The sequence below is a fragment of the Drosophila nasuta genome, chromosome X (genome assembly GCF_023558535.2).
Source record: "Drosophila nasuta strain 15112-1781.00 chromosome X, ASM2355853v1, whole genome shotgun sequence".
In the NCBI taxonomy this organism is placed as follows: Eukaryota; Metazoa; Arthropoda; class Insecta; order Diptera; family Drosophilidae; genus Drosophila; species Drosophila nasuta.
In genome coordinates this window covers 10,988,113-11,015,730 of record NC_083459.1, presented here as the reverse complement: position 1 = coordinate 11,015,730, position 27,618 = coordinate 10,988,113, and the positions used below count along the sequence as shown (strand labels likewise).

The 27,618-nt window shown below is 36.1% G+C and overlaps 1 protein-coding gene across 7 annotated transcripts in view; it reads left to right on the top strand.

The window, feature by feature from the left end:
• The window catches only part of LOC132795556 (class E basic helix-loop-helix protein 22), a 113,948-nt gene extending 89,516 nt beyond the window's left edge, over positions 1–24,432 (top strand). For 3 of the 7 annotated variants that reach the window (XR_009633444.1, XR_009633443.1, XR_009633442.1), the window contains 4 exons: positions 3,381–3,454; positions 14,660–14,872; positions 16,840–17,077; positions 20,388–24,431. Coding sequence is in view for 2 of the 7 variants with exons in the window: in XM_060806352.1 (XP_060662335.1) it covers positions 3,381–3,454; positions 14,660–14,872; positions 16,840–16,929; positions 16,978–18,186 (1,586 nt within the window). In the remaining 5 variants the exon portion in view is untranslated. Of the gene's footprint in view, positions 1–3,380; positions 3,455–14,659; positions 14,873–16,839; positions 18,976–20,387 lie in introns of those variants that run through there. The other 4 variants (XR_009633446.1, XR_009633445.1, XM_060806352.1 and 1 more) reach the window with 4 other exon arrangements.
• The last annotated feature ends 3,186 nt before the right edge of the window (positions 24,433–27,618 follow it).

The window sequence follows — 27,618 nt, the reverse complement described above, 5'->3', positions numbered from 1 at the left end:
CCAGAGCAAGGCAGGCAGGCAGGCGAGCCACCACCCACTTGACCTCGTTTGAATAACAAGTAAATTTGCTCATTTACTTTTTACCACGCGGCTGCTGCCATAAATAAAAGCTGCCTGTGCCACAAAGCGAGCCAAGTTAAGGCGTGGATAATGAGCTGCTGCTGCTGCTGCTGGACAGACTAACCGACTGACTAACTGACTAACTGACTGACTGACTGAGTGAGTGACCAATCAGGCAACTGAAACCATGAAAGACAACCTTCAAGCGGGGTTAATACAATGTAGATAGCAAAAAAACACAACCGCATTTTCAACAAAGAAACAAATACGAAAATTCGTATGTCTTTCATCTGGTTTAGTTCTTCTTTTTTTTTTCTTTCGCCAGAAAATTAAAATATTTTCCCCCTTTTTTTCCGGTTGGCATATCGATTTCCCTCACAACTAGAAACTGCTTTAAAAAGCACAAAAAATATATAAAACATTTTGTGTGCGGGGGGAGAAATCTCTTGGCATTCTCAAGAAGAGATGGAAAATATATATACGAGAATGTGCAAAACTTATTTGCATGTATATAAGCAGATACGATACTTTCAAGTGGAAGTGGAAGTGAAAGTTTAAGGTGTGCTTATGTCTGAAATGGAAACTGTGCTCAATATCTTGGCAAATGCAAAAGGAGTAAGCACAACTATGTTGGCTGCTTAGTTGAACTACTTATGTTGCCATATGCATAGCCAAGTAGGTGCGTCTACAATAAATTGTACTTCAAATCCACGATTATGTGTGCCCGACTATCTGACTGTCTTCCTGACTGTCGGTCTGTCTTTCTGTCTCTCTGCCTGTGCCCTAATCCCCTCGGGCATGGAAATATATAAAACGAAACACACACACACAAGGGAAAGAAAGAAAGCAGAAATATTGCTACACATGTTCGCCACTAAATTATTATAATAAACTTATTTTTGTGTAAAAAGGGAAAACGGGAAAAGGAAAAGACACGATGGCAATGGGCGAATATTCGTAGAACAGGGAAAATGTTAGAGCTTTGCCGGCAAAGCTGACAAACAAGCATCGACAGGAGGAGCAGGGCAGGAAATGCTTGTAAAAAAGCAAAGTAAACACGAGACATGCTGTGCCTCAGTTATCTGATGAAAAATAAATAATGAAATCATTTTTTATTTTGATAAGCCGCTTTGCCACTCCGCCAAACTCCGGCGACCTCCGACCTCCGACCACGGGGTAACCTAATGCCTCTATATAGAACACACACACATACACGGGCAACAACAACACACACATACACAAAAAAAAAATCATCATCAAAGTTGGTGATTTATCACTTTTGTGTCCCCACCGCCTTGGCATTCCATTCCACTCCGTTCCATTCCGTTCGGCGTCGTTCCGTTCCGTTCCGCTTTGTGCCACATACATTAACGCTTCTCAGATTTTCTTTGTTTTCCATCTCCCTCACTACCGCTCTCTCTCTCGCTTTCGCTTTTTGTGTGTGCGTTGCGAATTTTGCGCACAAATTTTATAACAATTTTTACATGGCACATTTGCAGTCATTTTGATTTGGCCCAACGTTAAAACATATCTGACAGCCAGCGGGAACAACAACAGATGCTGGCTCAGCTCTCGCTGCCTTTGAGCTTTGACCTTGCCACGGGGTCGAGGGGAAGGGGGAGTGGGAGTGGGAGTAGTAGGGAGGCGTGGCAGCAGGCGTTATGCGTCATAAAAACACATTAAGTATCAAACGGCGACAATAAACTTTGACAAATACATTTTTGGCATTGCGCGAAGACGCAAAACAATGTCTCCCTCCCCTTACCCACTCCACCCCCTTCTTCACTGACTGTGCCCCCTGCCAGAGGAGGAGAGCGCGCCCTAAGCATCGAATTGCCAATGCTGGCAAAAGTCGTCAGCAACCGAAAGGCCAAACCACATCACATAAAATTGCTCTTTGCCAGCGTCAATTTTATGAACTGCATTCAGCGGAAAGAAGAGCGAAGGAGAGAGGGAGGGAGGGAGAGCAAGGGAGAGGGAGGGGAAGACGGAAAGGTGTGCAGCCTGCCTGCAACGAGGCAAGTCGTAACCATAAAGGGCACAAATGAGCGACTGTCTGGCAATAATCTAAATGTAATGTGATGGCCAGATAAGGACATTTGCAGCAAGTGCTCGCCAGAGAAACAGAGAGACAGAGAGACAGAGAGAGAGAGGGAGAGTGTAAGATTATGAAATGCTGCAGTAAAGCGGGCTTAAAGTAATCGCCACATGTGTTGCACTGACTGCAGAGATACTCTATAATTAGCATATGTGGTTATCAGCTGCAGAGAATCTCACTTCAGTTCAGACAAACTTGCGACATCATTTGCACAACATTTGGCAACTTATCAGCACAGTCTTAGCCACACACACACACACATATACACACTTACACGCACTCTTATCATGTGAGGGGCACACACTCACATAATTAGCTGAGAACTGGCAGGAAATTGCGAGGGATGAAGGTTCACTCGCAAGTCGAAAGTCCTTTCTTGGCTTTTTTCATTTGCCGACTTTTAGCGATAAACAAAAACTTTGTGGCTGACAAAACGAAAGTTTAGTTGCAACAATTTTTTCATGCCCGACGGGGCCAAAGGAGCAGAGAGCGAAAAGGGCACCGGGATAGCTGGATAGCTGGATAGCACGGTGCACGGTGGCATTCCTTTGAGCAAAGTCAAAAAGAACGGGGCCCACATAAAAGTTGTTGCGACCCAACAATGACACAGCAGCCGTCTCTCTCTCTCCCCCTCTCCCTCCGCTGTCTTCCGCCTCTTTTGTTTCCCTCTCATCTTTATGCTGACACGAAAGTTCTCTTTCAGTTTGAGTTTCAGTTTCGCTTTCGCTTCAGGTTGAGTTCTCCCTCCCTCTCCCTTCGCCATTCACATTTACATTCTTAGTTGTGTTTGTATTCACTTTCATTCGCATTCACATTCACATTCGCATTCCCGTGCTCCAATCGCAGTTTATTTTGTTGTCGCATAGTTTATCGAAGACGTAAACACAGCACTTGCAAATGTAATCGCTTGTACATTCAAATCATTATGTGTATGTGTATGTGTATGTGTGTGTGTGTGTGCTGGCATTTAAATGTGTATGTGTTTTGTGTTCTGTGTTCTTGTGTGTGTATTTGTAGTTGAGTTGACAGTTCATATAAACGCATACTCGTTTAATCAAAAGTTAGCAGCTTAAAAGTCGAAGAAGCCTCGAAGACTTTTATGTCCCGGCTTCTGAGAGCTCAACTCCCCCATTTAACGCATTCCTTTTCTCCTTTTCATACACACCAACAACAACAACAACGTCAATGTCAATAACCACAACAACAACGACAACTTCAACAGCAAATCCAACATTATATGCACATTATGTATTCAATACACTGGATCAGGATCACAGCGGCATTGTCAGCTTTGAGGTAAGTTGAACTCAACTCGCATAACAAATGTTTCAGTTGTGTCTTTAACTAGCTTAAAGCTCATTTCTGACATTTCATTTAATAAAACTCAATTTGCGTATACGTAATATTTGCAATTGTTAGCATAAAGAAAGAAGAAAAACAAATTTAAGAAATAATTTTGTATGACGCCTTCGGAAATCGGAAATGAAGAACAATAATGATATACCAAATATACGCGTAGGTATATTTTAGTATTTTTTCGGAGTATTTGTTTAGAATATGTTTTTATTGAAAATGAAACTCGACCATAGCTTTAATATTTTTTTTTGGCTGTCACTTGTGTGATACATTTAATCTGAAATTTGGGACTTCTTCTTATTAACCACGCAAAACGAAAGTATTACTAATATGATTTTATTAATTTTTTATAAATAAAATCGTATAAAAAATGTTTCAGGTCGTTTCTGAACTGTTTGCTAAGGTCACACATTTCATTGAATACAACTCGACATGCGTATACTTAATATTTGGGACTTGTTCCCATTGAATACGCATAACAAGTGCTTCAATTACATTTAATTTCATATAAAACTCAATGCCACAATAAGCAACGAATTAAGTTAAGTCTTTTAACTATTACTCATTAATATTTGTTTATTGTTTTTATTAAATTTCTATACCAAATGTTTCACTCAACACTTCAGCTATCACTAAAGTGATATAATTAATTTTAGTACTTGCTCTCATTGAATTTGCATAACAAATTTTGGAATTACTTTTAAAACTATCTTCAGTTACACATTTGCTTTAATATTAATATTTAATACTCGGAACTTTTGACCAATAAAGTCATATAAAAATTCAGATCAGTTACCTCACATTGACTTTAAATTCACGTATACTTAATATTTAAGTGTTGTTATCATTAAATTCGTATAACAAATGTTTTAGTTACTTCTTTATTTTATAAAACTTAATTTGCGTATGCTTAAAATTTGTGAATTGTAAAACTGAATTCTCAAACTTTATTTGCGTATGTTTGTGAATTGCTATCAAACGTAATAAAAGTAATGAAAATGCACATCAGTTTTATGCTATTTATTTGAAAATCTATTCCTCAGCAAATTTAAATATAAATTGGCTGAGAATAAATAGAACTTTATACGATGAATTCAAGGTAATCTTTTGACAATAAATAATAAATTCAGTTTTGCTATTTTCATGGTAAAATTGGAGAGGCAACTAATTCAAGTATAATGCGAATATTCACAATAAAAATCCCCCTTTTGTCAGAAATTTAGGCATGAATATTTCCCAGACGCATTTATGCATATTCTCCGAAATGTGATGGGTTTTCCCCATGTGCCAGATGGTGTAAATTTTGTTGATGGACAGCTCACTTTAAGTTCCTTAAAAACAATGGAGAAATGATGCTAATGCTTCATAACAAACAAGAATTTTAACAGAAGCTGTTTCAATATGCCAAAAGTGATGCATTTATGGCATTTTAAATTCACATGTGAAGAACAAATGAATACAAATATGAATTTCGCTTCAAATAAAAGATTCTTTTGCTGATAAGCAGCTGCAATTCTTTGAGCCGTTAACAAGTCTTTTCAAAATCCGTTAAGCGACCAAATGCAAATACTCCAACTCCAACTCCAACTCGAACTTGTTTTGTCCGTTTTGTCGGCAAATTTGGGTCAAACTTTAAACTTTAGTTGAGCATCGACGAAGTCGTTAAACAAGTGGCGCCGCAGCAGGGTCAGTGCAAGCTCGGAACAAAAAAGACTGTAATATAGCTGGGAGCTAATAAAAGACCAGGGAATGCGCCAGACATAGTCAACGGCGAAAGCGAACACTAAAAACAAACAGAACAAGGAGCAAAAAAAAAATGAATGAAAGAAAGAAACGAACTACGTAGTGTGGAGGGAGTTGAAAGCCTTTTGGTTTTACATGGAAATCGTTAAAGCAGGAAATGGGAATGGGAATGGAAAAAACGTCAGCTGCGCGACTCAGCGATTGTTAAGAAGCTGAGTTTGGGTTGTGTGTGTTTAAAGAGTTGGCCGTCTTAAAGTCAAAATGTGAACAGAGACTGTCGAACATTTTAATGCGCCTAAGCACTTGGCAAATAATTCAATTTAATATACTTAGTTATGTACTCTCAAGGGAAAATGTTGTTACTTGCTTAGTGCTGCTTTCTACTTTCTACTTTCGACTTGCGACTCGCTCTGTTCTTTGCTTTGCTCTGCTTTGTGGGTGGGCTCAGTGGTCAGCCAAGTGAGACACAGCATCCGATAACAGGAGCAGCAGCAGCAGAAAGCGCTTAAGCACAATGAAATTACTTTAGACATTTTAAGCATAAAATATGGCTGACAGTTGCGTTTTGAAACTCCGCGACAACCAACGCAGACTCAGACTCAGACTCAGACTCAGGCTGCCCCTTGCCTCCCTTGTCATCCTCTCTAGAGGGCGTTGAGTGGTTGCGTAGCCGACTGGTTGCCCTCGTCCAAAAAGAGCACAACAACGACAACGAGGTCCCAGCTCATTTAGTTGCGGTTTACTAGCAACAACAACAACAACAACTACGACAACGACATGTCGACAAGAGCTATGAAAGTCCTTTGGCTAGATGTTTTAGCGCTCTATTAAACGCCACAGGCCACAGTCAAGTTGTAATAAGCAAAGTTCGAGGTGCACATAGTACAACTAAGTACTATATACAAGTTCTCTGAAACTCTGCACTTTACTCCATCCCCTTTTCCCTCCTCCAACTCTCTTTCTCTCTTTCTTGCTCACACTTTAATGCGCTGCAAAAAGTTGGTTGTCAAGTTTCTTGCTCGAAAAGTGCTTGTCATTGATGGCTGATGTGTTGCGTTCGGGTTCGAGTTCCAATCGCGACAACTTTCGAAACTGCCAGAGACAGCAACTGATTTGTTTTAAACATTAAACAAACACCCACACACTAAAGCAGATTTGACTTCTTAAAACATATAGAGAGAGCGCATGGGGTTTTCGATTGATACATAAATTATGACTTTACTCATTATAATAGCTTAGAAATGTGACTTGGCTATCCAAAGTATCGATTAACGTTTTGTGTAATTGACTTTAATTTATCCTGCACCTGTTTCTACTTCTACATATATTTAAATGAAGCACTTCTTAACCAGCGATGGTAGTAATTGACTGATTTCAAGCAATTTGAGGATGAATTGCATTGTTAGATGTTGTTTTAAATAATGTTATATTTTAAATAGTATAAAATAAATTGTATAAGATTGTGCTTTATTACATATTTTTCCATTGTCATACTTACATATGTATGTATATTTTTATCTAGTAATTACAATATTGCATTCATTTTTTTAAGTAAAACAATGGAAAAATCCCAATAAATCCCATAATTTTGTTTCTTTATTATTACAATCTTATACAATTTGAATTATAGCACTTTTCAAGCAATATTTTTATTAGTTTGGTTCATTTTATTTTTACAGCCACAAAAAAATTATAGTCACCATAGTATTATGTCTTTATGATTTTATTGAGAAATTCTATGGCGAAACATTTTGCGTGCGACTCAATTTTCAGTAAATAAAAAACTCAAACTGAAATAATTTTAAAAATAAGTACAGGTTATTCTTATAGCTTTATATTAGCACTATATTTAGAGCTAGATTGATTTTATTAACTTTTTCTGTTTTACAATATAAAATAAATACAAATTTGTTCATTTTGTGTTCATTTTTGCAATCATCTTAAAGTAGAAAAATAATAACAACAACATTTTTAACTCTTATTAAAGGGATAATCAAGAGCTATAAAATAAAAACAAAATGTTTTGTTTTATTTGCTCATCTGGGAACAATCTCAATAACTAAAGATAGTTTTATACAATATTTCTTTAAGTGTGTGTTTTCTTTTTTTAAGTTCGCACGACGCAAAAGTCAACTGAATGCAATTAATTTATCAAGTTTACATAAAAATAAATATAATATAAATACTGTTGCACAAAATATTTCCGACATATACATACATACACATAAAAATGGTTATTTTAATTGTCTAACATTAGAAGTTGCAATGCTTAAACAAAAACATTTGCTAGTTCAATGATCAAAATAAAGCCGCAGACGTTCCTCATTAAACAGAAGAGAATGTTAGTTGTAATTAACTCTAACAGAAGAAATTGATATTAGTTAAACGGACAAAGTTGCTGCAATCGTTCGTTCAAGAAGTGAAACTAAAGAAGAACAGCAAAAATGCTTGCTCTGCTTAGTAAGTCTAACGGAAGAAGTTGCTACATGTTAAACGGAACCCGTTGCTACTTCGCTAAACGTATAACAGACGACGTTTCTGCAATACACGGAGACATACAAATTAAGAAGAAGGGGATGCTAACTGTGATGTCATGAATAAACGAGGGCAAGCGAGAGCGCGATAGTTGCTTGCCGAAGCGTTCGCTGATCGTGTCTAATGTTCGTGACTAAACGTTCCCCTGCATGTAAGCGTCTGAGCGAGAGCGAGAAAGCGAGCGAAGCGATTGTAGAAATCAAAGCATTACGCATATGCATGCATTGTAAGAGTAAGCGAAACAGAAACAATTGCAGTCTGTGTAGTGGAAGAAGTTGCTACTTGAAAAGTATAAAGGGAAGCCAATGTTATGCATTAGAGGATGTTGACTAGTGTTGATTATGTCTACGTTGCTACATGTTAAACGGATTCTGTTGCTACCTCGCTAAATATAAAACAGAAGACGTTACTGGAATATACGAAGGCGCAAATGTTAAAGAGAAGACGCTGCTAGCTGTGATGTCATGAATAAGAAAAGTTGCTGTTAAGATGAGAAAGTTACAAGGTGTAGGCGAGTGCAAGCGACAGTGCAATAATCGCTAGCCAAAACGTTCGCTGATTGTGCTTAATGTTCGTGACTAGACGTTGGGCTACGGGCTAAGTGTAAGCGTCTGAGCGAGAGAGAAAGTGAGCGAAGCGGTTGTAGAAATCAAAGCAACAACTTACGCATATGCAATGTAAGAGTAAGCGAAACACAAACAACTGCAGTTAGTTTAGTGGAAGGAGTTGCTACTTGAATAAGTATAAAGAGAAGCCTTCTTAGTGTTGATTACGTCTAACAGAAGAAGTCGCCACTAAGCTGAAACAGGTGTTCGTAAATCATACACATTAAAATGATTATTTTGATTGTCTAACAGAAGAAGTTGCAATGCTTAAACAAAAACATTTGCTAGTTCAATGATAAAAATAAAGCCGCAGACGTTCCTCATTAAACAGAAGAGAATGTTAGTTGCAATTAAGTCTAACAGAAGAAATTGATATTAGTCAAACGGACAAAGTTGCTAGATTCGTTCATTCAAGAAGTGAAACCAGAGAGGAACATCAAAAATGCTTGCTCTGCTTAGTAAGTCTAACGGAAGAAGTTGCTACATGTTAAACGGAAGCCGTTGCTAGTTTGCTAGACGTATACCAGACGACGTTTCTGCAATAAACGGAGACAAAAATTAAGAAGGGGATGCTAGCTGTGATGTCATAAATAACCGAGGGCAAGCGAGAGCACGATAGTTGCTTGCCGAAGCGTTTGCTGATCGTGTCTAATGTTCGTGACTGGACGTTGGGCTACGTGTAAGCGTCTGAGCGAGAGCGAGAAAGCGAGCGAAGCGATTGTAGAAATCATAGCAACAATATTACGCATATGCATGCATTGTGAGAGTAAGCGAAACAGAAACAATTACAGTCTGTGTAGTGGAAGAAGTTGCTACTTGAATAAGTATAAAGGGAAGCCAATGTTATGCATTAGAGGAAGTTGTTTAGTGTTGATTATGTCTTAAGTCGCTACATGTTAAACGGAAGCCGTTGCTACTTCGCCAAACGTATAACAGAAGACGTTGCTGAAATATACGAAGGTGCAAATGTTAAAGAGAGCTTTAATGTTTTGCATAACCGAAGTTGCAGTTATGCTGACAGTTGCAAACTATAGGCGAGAGTAAGCGAGTGCGCGATAATCGCTTGCCGAAACGTTCACGGATCGTGTCTAATATTCGTGACTAAACGTTCCCCTGCATGTAAGCGTCTGAGCGAGAGCGAGAAAGCGAGCGAAGCGATTGTAGAAATCATTGCAACAATATTACGCATATGCATGCATTGTGAGAGTAAGCGAAACAGAAACAATTGCAGTCTGTATAGTGGAAGAAGTTGCTACTTGAATAAGTATAAAGGGAAGCCAATGTTATGCATTAGAGGATGTTGTCTAGTGTTGATTATGTCTAAGTCGCTACATGTTAAACGGAAGCCGTTGCTACTTCGCCAAACGTATAACAAAAGACGTTGCTGAAATATACGAAGGTGCAAATGTTAAGGAGAGCTGTGATGTTTTGCATAACTGAACTTGCAGTTAGAAATCAAAGCAACAGTATTACGCATATGGATGTTTGGAGGAGTAAGCGAAACAGAAACAACTGCAGTTAGTTTAGTGGAAGGAGTTGCTACTTGTATAAGTATAAAGAGAAGCCTTCTCAGTGTGATTATGTCTAACAGAAGAAGTGGCCACAAGGCTGAAACAGGTGTTCGTAAATCACAAGACGCTTCTCGCATAAAGGGAAGAATTTTAATACTAGCTTTGATGAGCAATTTATTATATGTAGAAATTGGGTGTAAAAATTTCGGAGCCGTAGCTTTTACAATTTCGACTGCGTAGTCTGAAAAAATAACATAAGCAGATCCTTAAGATGTCTGAATTTAAAATATTACAAAGTGATATTTAACTCAATTCAATTCTCTATTCAAAATTTATTTAAAATGGAATTACAATTTCAAAGTTAAAAATCATTCGAAATGACAATAATTGGATTACAATACTATTCTATATTATTCTACATATGTTATAGTATGGAATAGAATCATATATATATATGTACATATGTATGTATAAATATAAATTGCCAACCGTGAGTGTGTCAGTCTTGTAGTAAATTAAGTTATTTAAGAAGTAAAGTCTAAGAGATCTTACTACTTTATACTTTATAAAGTAGTTAGATCTCTCAGACTTACTACTTTATTCTTAATATAGTAGTTAGATCTCTCAGACTCTATTTCTATAATAACTTCATTTTCGAAAATAAATCAAATCCCTTAAACTATGCTTATTCATATTAATTTTTAAAATTTGTTTTATTTATTGTTTTTCCCAACAAATATCTGCAACGCTTAATTTTAAAATTTTAATTTTTATATTTCTTATAAATTCATAGCATTAATTGTTTTGTGTGTTACTTAAATAAAAGTGTTTCGAAAATGGTATTTTAAACGCATTGTTGCTGGGACAACCTTTTAGGAAAAACAGCAGCTAGGGAGCAGAAAACAAGCGTAACCACTTCCAGTTTGAATTACGCTTCCATTTCCATTTCCACTTTTACTTCTATTTCCACTTGCACCTGCATTTGCATTTGCATTTTCACCTTTATCTCTGCCTACACAGTTGTGTTTCGTTTAGGAGAGGAGAAGGAGGATGAGAAGCGAGCGAAACAAAAGCCAAAAATCAAGTGAAATGTCTCAAAATTGAAATAAAATGCAGCACAAGTGGGTATAAGGTTGGGAAGTAAGCAGTCTATATATACATATCTGCCATATCTGCAGTCGCGTGTCGAGTTCATGTCGCTATCCTTGTTGCAGCCGCAGTTGCTGTTGCCGTTGCTGTTGCTGTCATTGTCAACATTTCTATTGCAGATGAACAAAGCGGAGTAGTAGTTGGAAATGGACTAGAAAAGCGGCAGCTATGGCGGGGGCGGGGGATCAGAGCGGAAATCAAATAAATATGCGCATGCAAATCGTGGCAAATGGTGGCGATGTCTGTGCAAAGGGTGGCGCAAAGGGGATGGGAAAGGGGGCGTGCCTGAGCGCACTCCGCATGCAAATTGCAAATAATTTTGCAGTTTTGTTGGTCTCTGACTCTGGTTCTGGGTCGAGTCTTGGGTGCTAACGTCCGAACATGAACTTCACTTCCGGTCCCAAGAGCCACGCCTATTGGATATGCAAAATATGCCAGAGGACAGGCCAGGAGGAAGGGAGTGGGAGCGGGGACGGGGATTAAGGGCAGGGAGCACGTGTTGGCGGCGACGCCATTGAAACGATGAATTATGGCGATTTTAACGCCAACTCGACGGGGCGGCAAAGTCAAGACACAAGTGCGATATAAAGCAAAGACAGGCCAAACAAAAGGCGTCTTGTCGTCCAACTGCAGCAGTTACACAGACAGAGACACACTCCCTACACACACACACACACATATACACTTTCAGCTACTGAGACAGTCGCGCGTTATCTGACAATGGAACGAAGCCCATCGCGAGCTTTTGCCTTTTGCCTGGCGCTGCCTTTTGCCTGGTCGCCATTTTCGTTTGTGAATAATGACCTAAAATTGTAATGACTACAAGGCACGTTCTCGATATAAAGCATGTACGTAGTGTATGTGTGTGTCTGCGTGTGTGTGTGCACAAGTGTAGTCTCTGCTCCACACAGCAAGTGATGGCTGACTAAGTAGACTTCCGCTTTTCAATTAAGCTCACATATTGTTGCCGAGGTGTTTTATGCACGATTTGCACGACAGTTGCTTTTATTAAATTGCCAACGTAAAATAACAACAACAAGAGAGAGAGAGGGAGAACAGCAAACAGCAATAACAACATATTACAGACTAAACATGGGGCGTGGGGGCAACGTTATTCGATTCGACTGCCAAGATAAATGTTGCAAACAACACGCCAATGATTAAGAGTAAAGAGTTTCACATCCAATTGAAAACGCACCTTCAAAAGCGTTGCATATAAAATACATATTTCGATTTCAATTGCTTTAAAGTTGTAACTACATACATCGGCAGCAATTAATTTACAATTTTAATTTATCACTCCCATAATCGGCATTAATAGCATAAAGACTCAGCCGGAAATAGAGAATTTAGCATAAAGCGAAATTGTAATTGTATTCACGTTGACCCGCTAATTGCAGCATTTAAGGTGTTCGACAATAATGTGCAAAATTAAAGACAATATTGGATGGTTGCCAATTAAATTTCCAGTAATGTGAAATAATATTCTGTTGACTTTGCGCTGCAAATATGTTATTCATTTATTTGCTTCTTGCTGCTTGGCGTGATAAAGATTGAATGCTTTAAGTAGCGAAGCAGAAATGAAATTCAACATACATGAAAGTTGCCATTACAAATGCTTGCACTAGTTGAGGATTATTGCGGATTACTCTTTTCATCTATAAGAATTCACGCTTCTGCATTTTATCAAAATAATAAATAATTTTCAATACTAACTAAAAAAAAACATCTTCGATAATCATTCGTGATGTTGAAATATGTGAAAATATTATGTTTTTTTATAATTGATGGCATTGAAAATAAAAAAGCAACATAATTTCTAAAATAACTGATTAAATAAACGTGAAACATCGTCCTTCGTATTCGTGATTTAAGATTTGTCAGCATTTACTGTTATTAAAAAGAATATACTAAATATGTATATTTTACTACTGTTTATACTCTATATCTTTATATATGAAAATAAATATATTTAATATGTATAAAATACTAAATATACTATATACATATAATGAATAGTATAAAAACATGAGTATATTTAGTGTTTTTAAATGTAATAACCTCTTTAGTTGAAAATTAATACACTAAATGTGTAAGAATACTAATTATATTATATATAAAAATAATTGCATATTTACTATTTGCATACTAGTATATTTATACTAGACTGAATATACTTTTATTTTTATATAAAATAAAGTTATTGTTTTATACATATTTTGTAGAAGTATAATTATTAAATGTATATTTTAATTAAAGAAATAAAATTTATTTCATATAAAAACTGTTGCTAAATTTATGAAATTTATGTTTCAATTAAATAAGCATATTTTACTTCATAAAAACGCTTTTGCCAGAATACGTATTCAAAGTATTAAAGTTAAATGTTGAGGTAATTAATGCATTTCATTCATAACAATTTAATATTTAATTTCATATAATCATTTTTGCCTAAAAACGGCTTCAAAGTATTAAAGCTAAATGTTTAGTTATTTCATTTTTTTTTTATAGATGAATTTATTATTTATATTTTTTAAAATAATGAGAATAGAGGAGCAAATGCTATTTTGATATTTTGTATTTTTGCAAGCATTTTTGCTGCTCGCTGCAGCGCATCTGGCATTCGGAGTGAATCGACTCTGCAGCTTGGGGCACGTTTAAGTATAAAGCGAGCATAGAAATATGGTTACGCCCAGAGTGAGCTGGCAGCCAGCAGCCAGTGCTCATTTATTAGGAGAGCTAAGAGGATTCAACTTGCTCCATTCATGCCTTTGACTGCTTCGCATTTGTCAGCGTCCAAACTGCAACGCCCGAAAGTAGGCAACGCTCTTTTTCAGCTTTGCCCCCATCACGTGCGGTAATAACTGAAGCTGACGCTGAATCTGAAGCTGCACTCTGCTCACTGCTCACTGCTCTCATTGCATTGATAAATTAGCCAAGTGGCCTGTGCAAATGTTCAAATGGTCAAAAGAAAAGCGCACAGCAACAGCACTCAATGTATGTAAAGCATGCTGAAGTTTTGCTTCCCAGCTGCGTTTCCAGTTTTTCTCTCTGCCTCACAGCTCTCACAAAGCTCTCTAGACGCGCAATAGCGATGGCGATGGCGATGGCGATGTAATGGTCACCTTCTTGTTAGAAACGTTGTGCGAAGAAGTTTTTGAAAAACTTCCAGTTCTTATCTAGGCACATTTGTCATACAAAGAACTGAAATAAATGTCCACTTCAGCAGCAGCAAGCAATGCCACACAACTGAGCAGAGGAAGCAGAGAAGGCGAATGGGGAGGAAGCAGAATAGCATTCAGATGGGGAAAGAAGCTGAGAGGAGAAGGCCTTGTACGTGCCCATGAGCTGCGGTTTACGAGCAATTTCTTAAAACATATTTTCAATTTCTTTTGGCTCTGCTGTCGCATTTGTTGTGTTCTCGCATTCATATTACGTATACGTATACGACTACGACGCCAAGTGCGAGGCGAGGCGAGTCGAGTCTCTACCTCTACCTCTACCTCTACCTCTGCTATCTTTAAATGTATCTGCTATTTTTTTGTGTGTATCTTTTTGTTGTAATGTTGTATTTATCTGGGCTTATTTTTCATTCGCCACAGGACTTTGTTCAAGGACTCTCGATACTGTCGCGCGGATCCGTCGAGGAGAAACTGCGCTGGACCTTCTCGTTGTACGACATCAATGGCGACGGCTTCATTACGAGGGAAGAAATGACTGACATTGTGACTGCTATATACGAGCTGATGGGCCGCCTGCCCGACGAGTGTCCCGAGGAGGAGAAGATCAAAGGCAAAGTGGAGCAAATCTTTCAGGTGGGTACTCCTCTTCCTTCCCTCCAGTCCTTTGGTCAGCCAAGCTCAACCCAGCTCAGCTCAGTCCAGCTGGAAGAAACAATGCGCATTACTTATGTTAATTATGCAATATCAATTTGCGCTCGCCTCAAACGACGGCTTATTTACTCTGTATTATGCAAATCAAATTATGTATTTCATTTGTTGGCCATTTGCCCAGACACACACACACACACACACACACACACATCTACACAGTGCAAATGTCGTTGTGGAAATGGCACTGTAACTATGACTATGACTATGGCTATGACTATGGGCATTGCCATCATGTGGTCGGAGCCATTCCAGCTGTCCAGATTGTCGACTTGCTGGACTTGGGCTCCTTTTGGCTTGCCAGTCACGCATTGTCATTAGCGGTTGTCCCTTGTCCGTTGTCCGCTGTCCGATGTCCGCTGTCGTCCTGTTGAATGTCCTCTATCTCTCTCTCTCTCTCTCTCCACTTGCCCAACTCAACGTGTGAGGCAGCAACCTCCTTCTTCTACATTGTTCCATTGTTCCGGTCATGCTTGTGCTTGTGCTTGTGCTTAAATCAGCCCTTACTTTAAATTTCCTTTCTTTGGCTTCAGTTTGTAAATATTTAAATAAATGCGCAGAAGAATTCGTTGCAACGAAGAAAGTTTTACTTTTGCAAAGAGGTTTGAAGTTAGCTTGCAATGATTGCTAGACATTTCTATAAAAAAAATATTCGTTTTAAATAATTGACGAACTGGACTTCTTAAAATTCAGTCAAAACTAGGATACTACTAAAGGATAATCAAATTTAATGTTGTAATAATAAGTAACGAATATGAACAAAAATAATTAAAATTATGCTCAATAACCAAAGGAAACTGTTTGCATTTAAGATGAAATTCACATTGCGAGGAGAAGGAGAGTTTGTTTTTATTCGCCACTCATTCGTAAACGGGTATTAAGCTTACTGAATATGTGTAACATACAACAGGCAGAAAGGAGCATCTCCTAACCCATCAAGTATATTTACTATTCAACAGCAGAGACAATATAGACATGTTCTTCTGTCTGTCTGGTTATCTATTTACTCGCATATCAGTATATTTTAAAATCTTTTGGTATTATTTAAGAATAATACCCAAATTACTGTAGTGGTAATTGATATATTAACCTTAATACTTATTATTATTGGCATATTTTTTAATTTTGATAATATTTATTAATAATAGCCGAAAAGGTGTAGTATATCGATATATGAAATATAGTATTTGGTATATTTGAGAATTTTTTTCGGTATAATGATTTAGTATGTTTTCAGAATACTGTCCGAATTAATGTAGTACCATATCGATATATTAAATAAAGCATTTGTTATGTTTGAGTATTTTTTTCGGTATATTGACCAAATATATTTTAACAATTATTATCATAATAGTATAATTTAGTATTATTTGGTATTATTTAACAATAATACCCGAATGGGTGTGAAAGTATATCCATATATTAAAAATAACTCTTGGTATTTTTGAGTATTTTTCGGTTCATGGATTTGGTATATTTTTACAATAATGTCTGAATTATATATTTTCATAATAATGTCCGAATTAATGTAGTAACATATTAATATATTATTTTTATTATTTTTCTTTCGGGGTATATACTAGATACTTTTGACAATAATGCCTGACAGTTTTTGCTTTTATTCAAAATAGATAGCGGATATCTCACAATCGAGCACACACACAATCGACTGTAGCTTTCAAATTCATTCATTGTGGAAGAATAAATACATTTGTTTTGGCAAATATTTCTAAAAATCCAAACAAATGAATATAGAAATAAGAACAATACATAAATATGAAAAATTGAAAATACTATATATCTATATATTCAATTATCCGAATATTTTATCCAACTATATCTCGAACTAGACAATTGATTAATGTGTGAATATATGATTTATGTGTCAACAGAAAATGGACATTAATCGCGATGGCGTCGTGACGTTGGAGGAGTTCTTGGAGGCGTGCCGCAACGATGATGCCATATCCAGGTCGATGTCTGTCTTCGACACAGCATTCTGACCATATCCGACTGACAAGGGTGATGAGTACACGGTGCGGCGACGACGACGCAGTCGCAGCCAGCAGCAGCAAGAACAGCAACAGAAACAGCACAAACATCATCAGCAGCAAATGGAGCCGGAGAAACGTAAGTCAAACAACAAGATGAAACAGCAACAGCAACAGCAAAAACATAGCACAAGACATCAAGGGGCAGCCAAGTGTTGTCATGTCATCGATATGGATGACGCGAGCACGGCAACAACAACCACAACAACAACAGCAACCACTACGACAACAATAACAAATTGCACAAGCAACAACAACAACAACAACAACTGCAGCTGCAACATTAAATACAGGTCAAAAAGAGAAAGACAGCGACATCCGAAAGTGAACTACGCTCACGATGATGACGATGACGATGAATACGATGATGAGGAAGAAGATGATGATGATGATGATGATGATGATGATGAAGAAGAAGAGGAGGAGGAAGAGGAGCAGAGACGTTTGATGAGCGGCAACGGCAGATCGCAGACAAGGAGTCGATCCATTTGCAGGCACTGTCAACGACCGCAGTCCGAGCTGCAATCGCGTCAATTGCCGACATCGTCGCTGCGACTGCGCAAAAGCCACTCGAAGTCACGGAGTCAACAGAAGCGCAACAAGAGCAAGCAGCGTCATCATCATCAGCATCAGCATCAGCATCACCAACAGCCACAGCAACAGCAACAGCTGCCGCGTTGGCCAGAGCTGAATGTGGCTAACGAGCAGGCGATACGCTTCCGGTGTCCGCAAGTGGGTCCCCAGGTGGGCAGAGATCTGCACACGCCGCAGCCGATGCATTTCCACCATCCGCAGCAGCTCGGCCACAGCCAGAGCCAGAGCCAAGCTCAAGTTCAGGCTCAAGTCCAGCCACCGAAGCCGGCGGCGAAGAGCAAAAGCAAGCACAAGCATCGACATCACCATCACCATCACAATCAACATCAACACCAGCAGAGGACGACGCCATCAGCTGCCAAAGCTGCACTGCCAACGCCGCAGCCGCCGCCACCGCCACCACCACCACCTCCTCCACCACCGCCGCCGCCGCCACCACCACCACAGCCACCTCTTCCGCCACTGCAGCCGCTGGCCTTGGCTGGCCTGGAGAGCAACGGCCAAGTGGGGGAGCTGCCAAGCACACCGGATTCGCCATCCCTGGTGACAGTCAGCACCTGGTACACGGTGGCCAAGCAGGGCGTCTCCTGTTAGTGGGCTTTTCACTTGTAAATTGTACTCACACCTATCGCCATTGCTTTGCGTACTTGCTGTCTTAGTAGAAGACTCGCTGTCGCTCTCCCTCTCTCTCTCTCTCTCTCTCTCTCTTTCTCTCTGTTGTCCAGTGAGTACCTCTGAGACTTTCCTTGGGTTTCGCAATTGCATGACGACCGACGGGTTCCACGCACACACACACACATACACACACTCCAAATGTCCGAAATCCAAAAGCAAAACAGCCAAAATCAATAGCACAAAATACTTGTTGTCTCTTTCTGCTGGAGTTTGAAATTGCGATACGTAGGCTCATAGAATATATACAAGAAAAGTGTTTTTTTTTTTTTGTTATTATTTTTAAGATATGCATTCAGTGTAATTTGCCGTATTATAATCAATATACTCGCATCTATAATTATTTTTGTTATATTCCCACATTTTTTTCTCGATATTTTGCTTTCTCTCTCGATGTGGGGCAGAGTTAAAGATTCTATGTGAAATTATATGAATGTTGCAAATGTAAAATGTGTTATAGTGTTAACTAGTATTGACTAGAAACCCCTAAATGTATGTATAACATAATAGCTACAAAAATAATTCAATATTTAATCAAAAAAGAAACAAAACAAAATAAACAACAACAACAAAACAAAATATGAACAAAACGAATATGATTTGAAACCCAATTTGCATTTTGTGTTTAATTTTGATTGCTTTTTCAATTTGGCGAAATCAAATTGTCATAGTAAAAAGGGAAATCCCAAAAACAAAAAAAAAAAACAAAAATCGACGTTAGCTGTGATGAAAATTGAACTACTTTAATCTACAAAAATCTAATTAATACAAAGGAAACCAAAACTATGCAACTAGCAAATCAAAGGCATACAATTAAACTAAACTAAACTAATCTAATATGTTACAAAAGCTCCGATAAATTGCTCAATACGAATAAATGCAAATGCGATTGTGTGTGCCTGTATGTGTGTGAGTGTGTGTGTGTGTCATATAATTCCATCAGAATTCAACAAGGAGAGACTTATTGTTAGTTATGATCGATCTGACCCTCAGAAGCAAGCAATAAAAAAGTGTAGCATACTTTTAGGGTCTAAGTCGATCAAAACTTTGGAATAGAATTTATATACTCTTTTTTTATAAATTGCATTTTAATTTTTAATTTTTTTAAAATTATGATTTCTTGAATTATGTAAAATAACAAAAACAAAATCTTTCTCTGTAGAGTAACTCTGCGTATACGTGATGCTTTTGTGAATGGTTTTTACTACGGAATTATTTGCATTAAATTGCTAATTAAATACAACAAAAACAAAAAAAAATAACATAAATGATTTCAATTAAAATCGTACATCGTGGGGGAATGGAAATTGAATTTGAGTTTAAAGTTTAATCAATTTAATGGACCAACGCAGAAAAAAACGGCATTAAGGGATTGAAAATATTTGCATAAAATGTTCAAATTATATTTAAGGGCTTAGTTTGATGCTGTCATTATTATTACTTTTTACATATTGTTTTCAACACCAGAAATTCATTTCAAACGTATTACCTTTGCATTATGGTAAATAATTAATACTCATCGTGTGTGTGTGTGTTAGAAAATGCGAAGCAAATGAATTGGCAGCGAAAGCGAACGTGAACGAAAAAAAAAGAGTTGCAAAAATGTATCCATATATACATATGTATAAATATATATATTTATATGTCTATGTGTATGTCTGTTATATGTGTTTTTATTTGTTCTATTGCTGTTAAAACAAACAATTACAATATGGCTGCAATTTGGTCGAACGGAAAACGAAACGAAACGAAACGAAACGTGTTTGCAGTTGCTCGTTACCTTTTACTAACTGTTATTGCTATCTGTTTGTGCTGTGCTATTTTTTAATACATATGATTTGTTGTTGTTTTCTTTTGCCATAAGCAAACACACACCAACACACACAAATGAAAATTATAACACCACACACACGCACAGAAATTGAGTGCGCGACACATTGAGAACATGCATGGAATTGAAATTCTTGTACGCCAATTAAAATATGTGCTTCTCTTCTTCTTCTTCTTCTTTCCTTTTCTTTCTTTCTCTTTCTATCTTTTTCTCCATCTTCTTGTTGCCATTGCTGCCGGCTGCCTGCTACAATATCTCATACACACATACACACACACACACCAACACACAGAAATATGCATAGCAACAAAATAAATTATGAACGACGAAGTGAGAGGCGAATATGTGAAATTGAAACCGAGCGCGAATTGTCAAGCTAAAACAACTGCGAAATGGCCATAAATATATGCAATTATCGACAAGAGTGTGAATGTGTTTATGTTTGACACTTGTGAGCAGCACACTACGATCATAGACAGCACTGACAAACAGCTATGGAATAAGTTACCGAGTTCACACAAAATGTTATTAATATATATTTCATTTAAAAATAAATAATTTACAAATTGAAGCTAACAAATTTCGTTAGTTTAAGCAATAGTCGACGTTTTCAAAAATAATATATCATCTAAACTAAAATTTGCATCGTTTTCGATAATGAAAAAGTTGTCGAGATTCAACAGAAACTACTTTTATGGTTGAAATGAAAAGTGATTAAAAAAATTATGAAAGCAATGCAATATTGTATATCTTAGTACAGTGTTTAATATCTTTCTGAAAAGTTGCTTTATTTTCGATAAATCTAGAGACAGAGAAAAAGTTATCGCAACTCAACTGAAACTACTTTTGAGGTTAGAATGAAAAGTGATGCAAAAGTGATGAGAAAAAAATGCTGTGCAAGAAATATGTGCTATGTCTGTAGAGTAGATAATGCGTGACTAGAACAAAGTGCTGACATTCACACAAACACACACACTTCGAAAGAGAGAGTCAAAGACATTGGCTGCATAATTTATGAAGAGCAAAACTGTTGCTGCATTTATTGGCCACTCACGTTGTGGAGACAACCAGCGATAAAGTTCTCGATATGCAATTATCGTCAATTTGCCGAAAATGCAATTTGCATTGCCATTGCCCAGATTCCCCAGATTGACAAACGTGCTCGGGGGCTCATGTTCGCATTCGTGTTCGTGTTCGTGTTCGTGTTCGGTATTCGAATACACTCGAATACACTCGTACACATGTGTAAGTATAGTATGTAATGTGTGTGTGCGCGATTTTAATTGATTGTATTGCTCGATGGGGCGTGCCCACAAAAGTATGCAACAGCATTTTCCCAATGACTGCATGCGTAACGAAAGCTTTATTCCAAATATAAATAAATATATAGAAAGAACTACCGACTAGAGAACGTATGTTAAATAAAAAATAAATAAATTGATTAAACGTAATAATAGTAAATTGTAAAAAACAAAAATATTAGAGAAATGCTATATTTATACGAAATGCAAAACCATACGAAAAACTTAATAAGAAAAGTAAAAGTAAAAGCAAAAGCAAGACGAATGTCGAGTGTCATTTCTCTCTTTCAAGTTATTTTGCCAACAGCTGTTAAAGTTCCGGAACTGCCAACAACAAATTTACATAGAATTATGATAAACAACAACTGAACAACAAATTGAAATCAATGTGCTGATGGTAAACATATCAGAATTTACCATTTCGACAAAAGTTCGTGACAGTTACAGTTACAGAATTAAACTTATAAACGAAGAAATTGCAAGTTCAATAAATGAAAATGAAAAGAGAATGCAAAATAGTTAATACTGTTGCCCAAGTTTTTTGGGTTGATTGTGCTTTTAAAGTCACTTCTTCAATCTGATCGAAAAATCTATACCGAGACCTTAATGTAATTGAGGGATCTAATGAGAGCAGCTAATACCAACAAAAATGAATCGAATAACGATGACAACGTATTCATATTTTGTTGTTGTTATTATTTTTTGCATTGATGCTATGCAAAGTTTCAATCCGTAATCTCAATAGAATAAAAATCACATACATATTAAGAGAAAGAGATTAACTGGACGAAAATCTATACTTCATATACATATACATACATAGCGTATACCTAACTTATGTAATTGTGTGTGCGTGTGTGTGTGTGTTTAACAATAAAGAACAAATCAAATGGAAGCGCAATGCTTGAATCTAAAATTGGACCACAAAAGCCATACAAAAAAAAAAAACGAAAAACACAAACTAAAACAAAGCAAAAATCTTAAATGTAGTAGTTTTCATGAATAACAAAGAATATATTCATATTGTATGTATAAAAAAAAAAACTCAAATACGATATTTATCAAAAAATATTGGTGTATTGTATTTTTATAGATAGACCTAAGATACACACAACACACAACACAACACAACTACGAGTATTAGGCAAAATTCTATTGTTCGCCACAATCGAAGTCAACAATAGCTAAAAAAAAAGCCCAGATTGATAATTGATGTAAATAGTTAGTCGTTTATTTTTGATGGTCAAAGTACAGAACACAACACACAGAAAACTATATGAAACGAAAACGAATCAAATCACTAAGAGATAAATATATATCCGAACTCAATTAAACGGAATTGGAAACATTTGATTCATGTGCCCCATCACACACTATTTTTTTTTTGGATATTATCCGTTCAATCTACCATGAATATGTGTATCTATATATATATACATATATATATTATTAGCTGTAGTCTTCCAATAACACAAATCTCAACAGAACTCCAATCTGCCTTGGCCTGCGAGAATGAGAATGAGACAAAGAACAAGAACTAGAAAACGAAAACGAAAAAGAACCAAGAGCGAGTGCAAAGAAACTATAACTAATCCACTTAGACAACCTGTAGCAATTTGGTACCTTAGCTGAAACACCTAAAAAAGCTTTCAATTTTACAACTAAACACACACAAATACAATGTCTGCACCAAGTGCGGTAGTTAAAACCAAAAAACAAAATACATACACACAAACCAACATTTCAGCAACAACAACAAGAAGAACCTAAAGACATTTCAATTTCTCGATTTGTCGCACTAGAAAACTGTGTCCAATTTAAAAGTCAAACAAAAAACTAAAGAAAACCCCAATTAAACAATAAATGTTATCTTAATCAAAGCATAAATTAAAGCGAAAAAAAACCAATATGAAATTCAAGTTAAAAGTTAAAATTAAAATGAAATTGGAGAAGAAAAAAAAACACGATTAACAATAGTTACAGAATATTGCATTATTTTTAGATAAATGTTGACACTGAGTACGAATACGGATAATTATGAGAATTTAAACCCTTAAGCAACACTAACTACTAAATCTTTAACTATATCTATCGTATATATTTAACAACTTAGCCTCGACAATTTAAAACTCTAACTTCATTCATTATTACTAACTAACTAGATAAATCTATACTAAACTAACTTTGCTCCTTCGAAATATATTGGTTTCTTGTTATTTAACTAACTAAAAAAAACGAAATGAGATAATACAATAACAATGTGAAACTATTATAGAGTATACAACAGATACTTTACCCTATACAAATGAAAACAAAACCGAAGAAAAGCACGACAATATGCCAACTGTTCAAAATAAAAGAAAGAAAGACCCACTCAATGCCAAGCAAATCAAATAAAAATCAAATCAAATCGAATCAAAACCGATATTCACCCACATTGAACACACTTTGACCCACCCAAAGAAAAAATAAAAACTGCGTTCTCAAATAATCAAAACAAAAAAAAACAAAACGAAAAACACTAGAAATCTTTAATCTTTACAAAGGGTATTCAATTAGCTTGATTGCGGTCTGAGGCAGTTGGAATGTGAAGAGTTTTGACTAAGCAGCACGTTTTTTACTGCTGCTATTCCTTCAATCCAATCACTGTGGGATTGTGTACATACATCCATAACATCATCTTTTCAGCAAATGGATAAACCGAACAATAAACCGAACATTAAGAAATTTTTTCCAAAATCTGCTGTGTTTCAAAGAGATTGAAGATTTGCTGCAGCTTGGAGTACTGTAATTACTTCGCATAAGGAATCGTAGTCTAGTAATTAGAAAAGTGTCAAAATTTGCAAAACGGAATAAATAAGTATTACGAGTCAAATTTCCGTTCAAAAAATTTCTGGGCCTAAGCCTAAATCAAAAGAATCCAATAAAAACGAAAGAGTGTTATACATAATTGTATATAGTTTATACTTGTTCACGTTGGTTTTTTTTTTAAACTAAATTTTATAAAACTGTTAAAATCAAATTTTACCAAAAAAACCATAAAATAAATAAAAATGAAGATGATAAGAATATAACGAAACTAAACCTCTTGGTCAGTAGTAGAAAATACGAGTATTTAACAAAAGCCAATAAAAGAACTAAATGTGAACAAAAAAATCTCGTTTTAGAGAATTTTCTATTAGGTGTTATTTTAAGTACTGTTTTTTTTTTTAATTGTTAATGTTGCAAGGCAGAAACTTGAAACGAACATGGTACCAAATTTACTGTAAAAAATTAAAAAAAAACAAAACTAAAAAATAAAGATTATAATAAATGTATATTTTTTGTTTTATGAATTACTAAACAAAATAAAACTATGAGTAGATGGGAGAAAATACATGTCATAGCATTAGACTAAGTAAATTAAATGTATTTAAAACAATTTCAGTGTGACTTACGTAAACAAATTACAGAGGACAGAGCGGTAAAGTGTCTGTGCTGAATGGACTAGTAAAAATTAGATAAACTAGATGAGATGTTGCGAAGAAGGAAGAAGAAGGTGTGCTCTCACTCTTTCTCTCTCTCTTTTAAAGAATACAATATACTGTACACAATATATCAAAAAAAAAAAAAAAGAAACAGAATACTGTTATCAAAAGAACGAGAAGCAAAAACATCCCACAAAGAAAATGTTTTCAAAATGATGTAGTCTTTTATCAAACGAATTGAAGTAATGAATGAATATGAATTCAAGTACATATTATGAATGTATCAATGTAAATGTTTGCTCACTTCTCTCATCAAAACCCAGAAGCAGACCGAGCTAGAATTTCAAATCGAATTCGAAATCGCTAAAACTGAAAATAAAGAGAAACGAGCTAAGAGCAAAGAGCAAACCCCAAAAAAAATTAACGAGTATATTGTAAAACCAAATAAGATGTTAAAAGAAAAGTAAATGAAAATATTGCAAATTGATAATTACGAATATATATATTCTAGTTGTAATGCATAGCTGATCTTTTTTGGTGTACATTTTAAATGAAAAAAACTTTCCATAACAACAAAGAATAAAATACAGTTTTAAAACTAAACAAAAAAAACCAAATCCTTTGAATCCAAATTGCATGACACAAAAAATGCAAGAAGAAAATAAAGTATTTAAAAAAAATGAGAAAAAGAGAGAAGAAAAGTAAACAAACATTTGATTGAAACCAAATAATAACACAAAGGAGGAAAAACTTTTTTTTTTGGTAATGTTAAAATATGCATATAAAAAGAATGTATGAAAAATAAATGCGTAATAAAAACTATGAAAACAAAATTATTCTTTTAACTCAAGCTGAGCGTAAATGGCAATAAATTGTAGTTTAAGCGCAGCTTGAAAATGTCAATTTAAAATCGAGAAAGCTTCAGTTCAAATAGCGGACAACTAACGCAATTTACTGGGCAAAAATGTCACAATTGTTGAACAAGGCGAAAACTAGAAAGTGAAGGCTGAGGGGAATTTCCATGGTAATGCAAACGCTTTGCCATCTGCGATAATTTCGACCTAATGCGCTTAAATGCGCCTATTATCAAGGGCCCAGAAGTGGGGGAACAAGTGCTGAGGGGGTGTGTGTGTGTGTGTGTGCTTCGTACAAATGCAAATGGAAATGTTGTTTGCCTGTTTACGCCGCATTGTGCACTTTAACATGGCTCGTTGGGTCGCAAAGTTGGCGCCAAACTTTTACTTCATGTAAATTAGCCAATTGCAGCAGCAACGTAGCAACGCAGCAACACAGCAAATCAACTGGAAGCTTTTGGCAGAGGGCAGCCATAAAAGTAGGGTAAAGTTTGATCGCAATGCGATACGAGATCGAGACCTAGACCGATGTGTAATTATAATGCGGTTAGGCACGTGGCAGCCAGGCATGGACAGCAATTTGCTGGCTGCTCTTTTCGTGGAAAAAGGAAAGGAGAAAGGAGAAAGGGGAGAGCTAATTTTGTTCACACAAGTTAACCCAAAGCGACAAGGAAACTCACTTAATTGTTTCATCAACAGCTGGAGTCGGAGACGGAGTCGGAACTGGAGCCACGTGCCCATTGGAGCTTGGTCTGAACTGCTCGATTATTGTAATCGTTAATTAAATCACGTTGGGGTTGAGAAATTAAGTTATTGACAGCACAAGTGTTTTCCTCTTTTTCTTTTTTTTGGAAGGAGGGAAACGTGGCTAATTGCTAATCCTCAAGTGCATTGCAAACACGTATCTCTAGTGCGTAGGCTGATTCGCAGCGTGTCACGTGCTTGCCATTGACATTGTCCTGTGACTATTTAGAGCACAGCTCATCAGCTTCGGAATTCAATTCAAGTTTCCAATAAAACAAAACATGTCAACGCGAAAGACAACGCACGAATAACTGCTGTGCATTGGGGCCAAAAGGATCCACAGTTTTTGGGAAACGATAAAAAATAAGAGAATGCGAAGAAAAGACGATCCGCATTGGCTTTATGAAATTAAATTCATTCAATCCGATTCTTATATTGTACATTACTTATTCCATATAGACATGCTCTAGAGATAATTATCATAAGGCGTGAAATTATCTGCAGATCTAAAAGTTGTTTATGAAATAATTTTGTATGACAGAAAATGGCAGCTGTCGGATCTTTGTTGCTTTGGCTGGTAATCTGATATATTTTGGATTCAATGGTATATTTTAAATTTAAGAATTTATATTTATACAAAATATAGAAAATACACCAACTATATTTTAATACTTTTTGTTAGAATATATGGTTTATTTTGAATGTGATGGTAAAATTGTAAATATACCAAATATAACTTTATATATATACTTTCGGTATATTTTAAATGTGGTAGCATATTGACATAACAAATATAGAAAATATACTGGCTATATTTTAGTATGTACATATGTATGTTGTATGTCATATGGTATATTTTAAATGATATGGTATAATTCGGTATATTTATTGATATACATCAAGAATAAAAGCTCTCTAGTAATAAAATTCAGTGTCTACTTTCATTTGCTCTACGACATTAACAGTATTTGGCATTGTTAATTAACAGTTCAAGTATAGTGCAAAATTATAAACAAATCAACATTCTATATGGAAGACATTTTTATATAATATATGAAGGGTATTCGTTCGAATGGGAATAAATTTCGCTGTATAGCTTCCACAAGTTGAAGATCGTGCTCTAATTCCTATATACTATATGATTAGTAGGCGAGAAG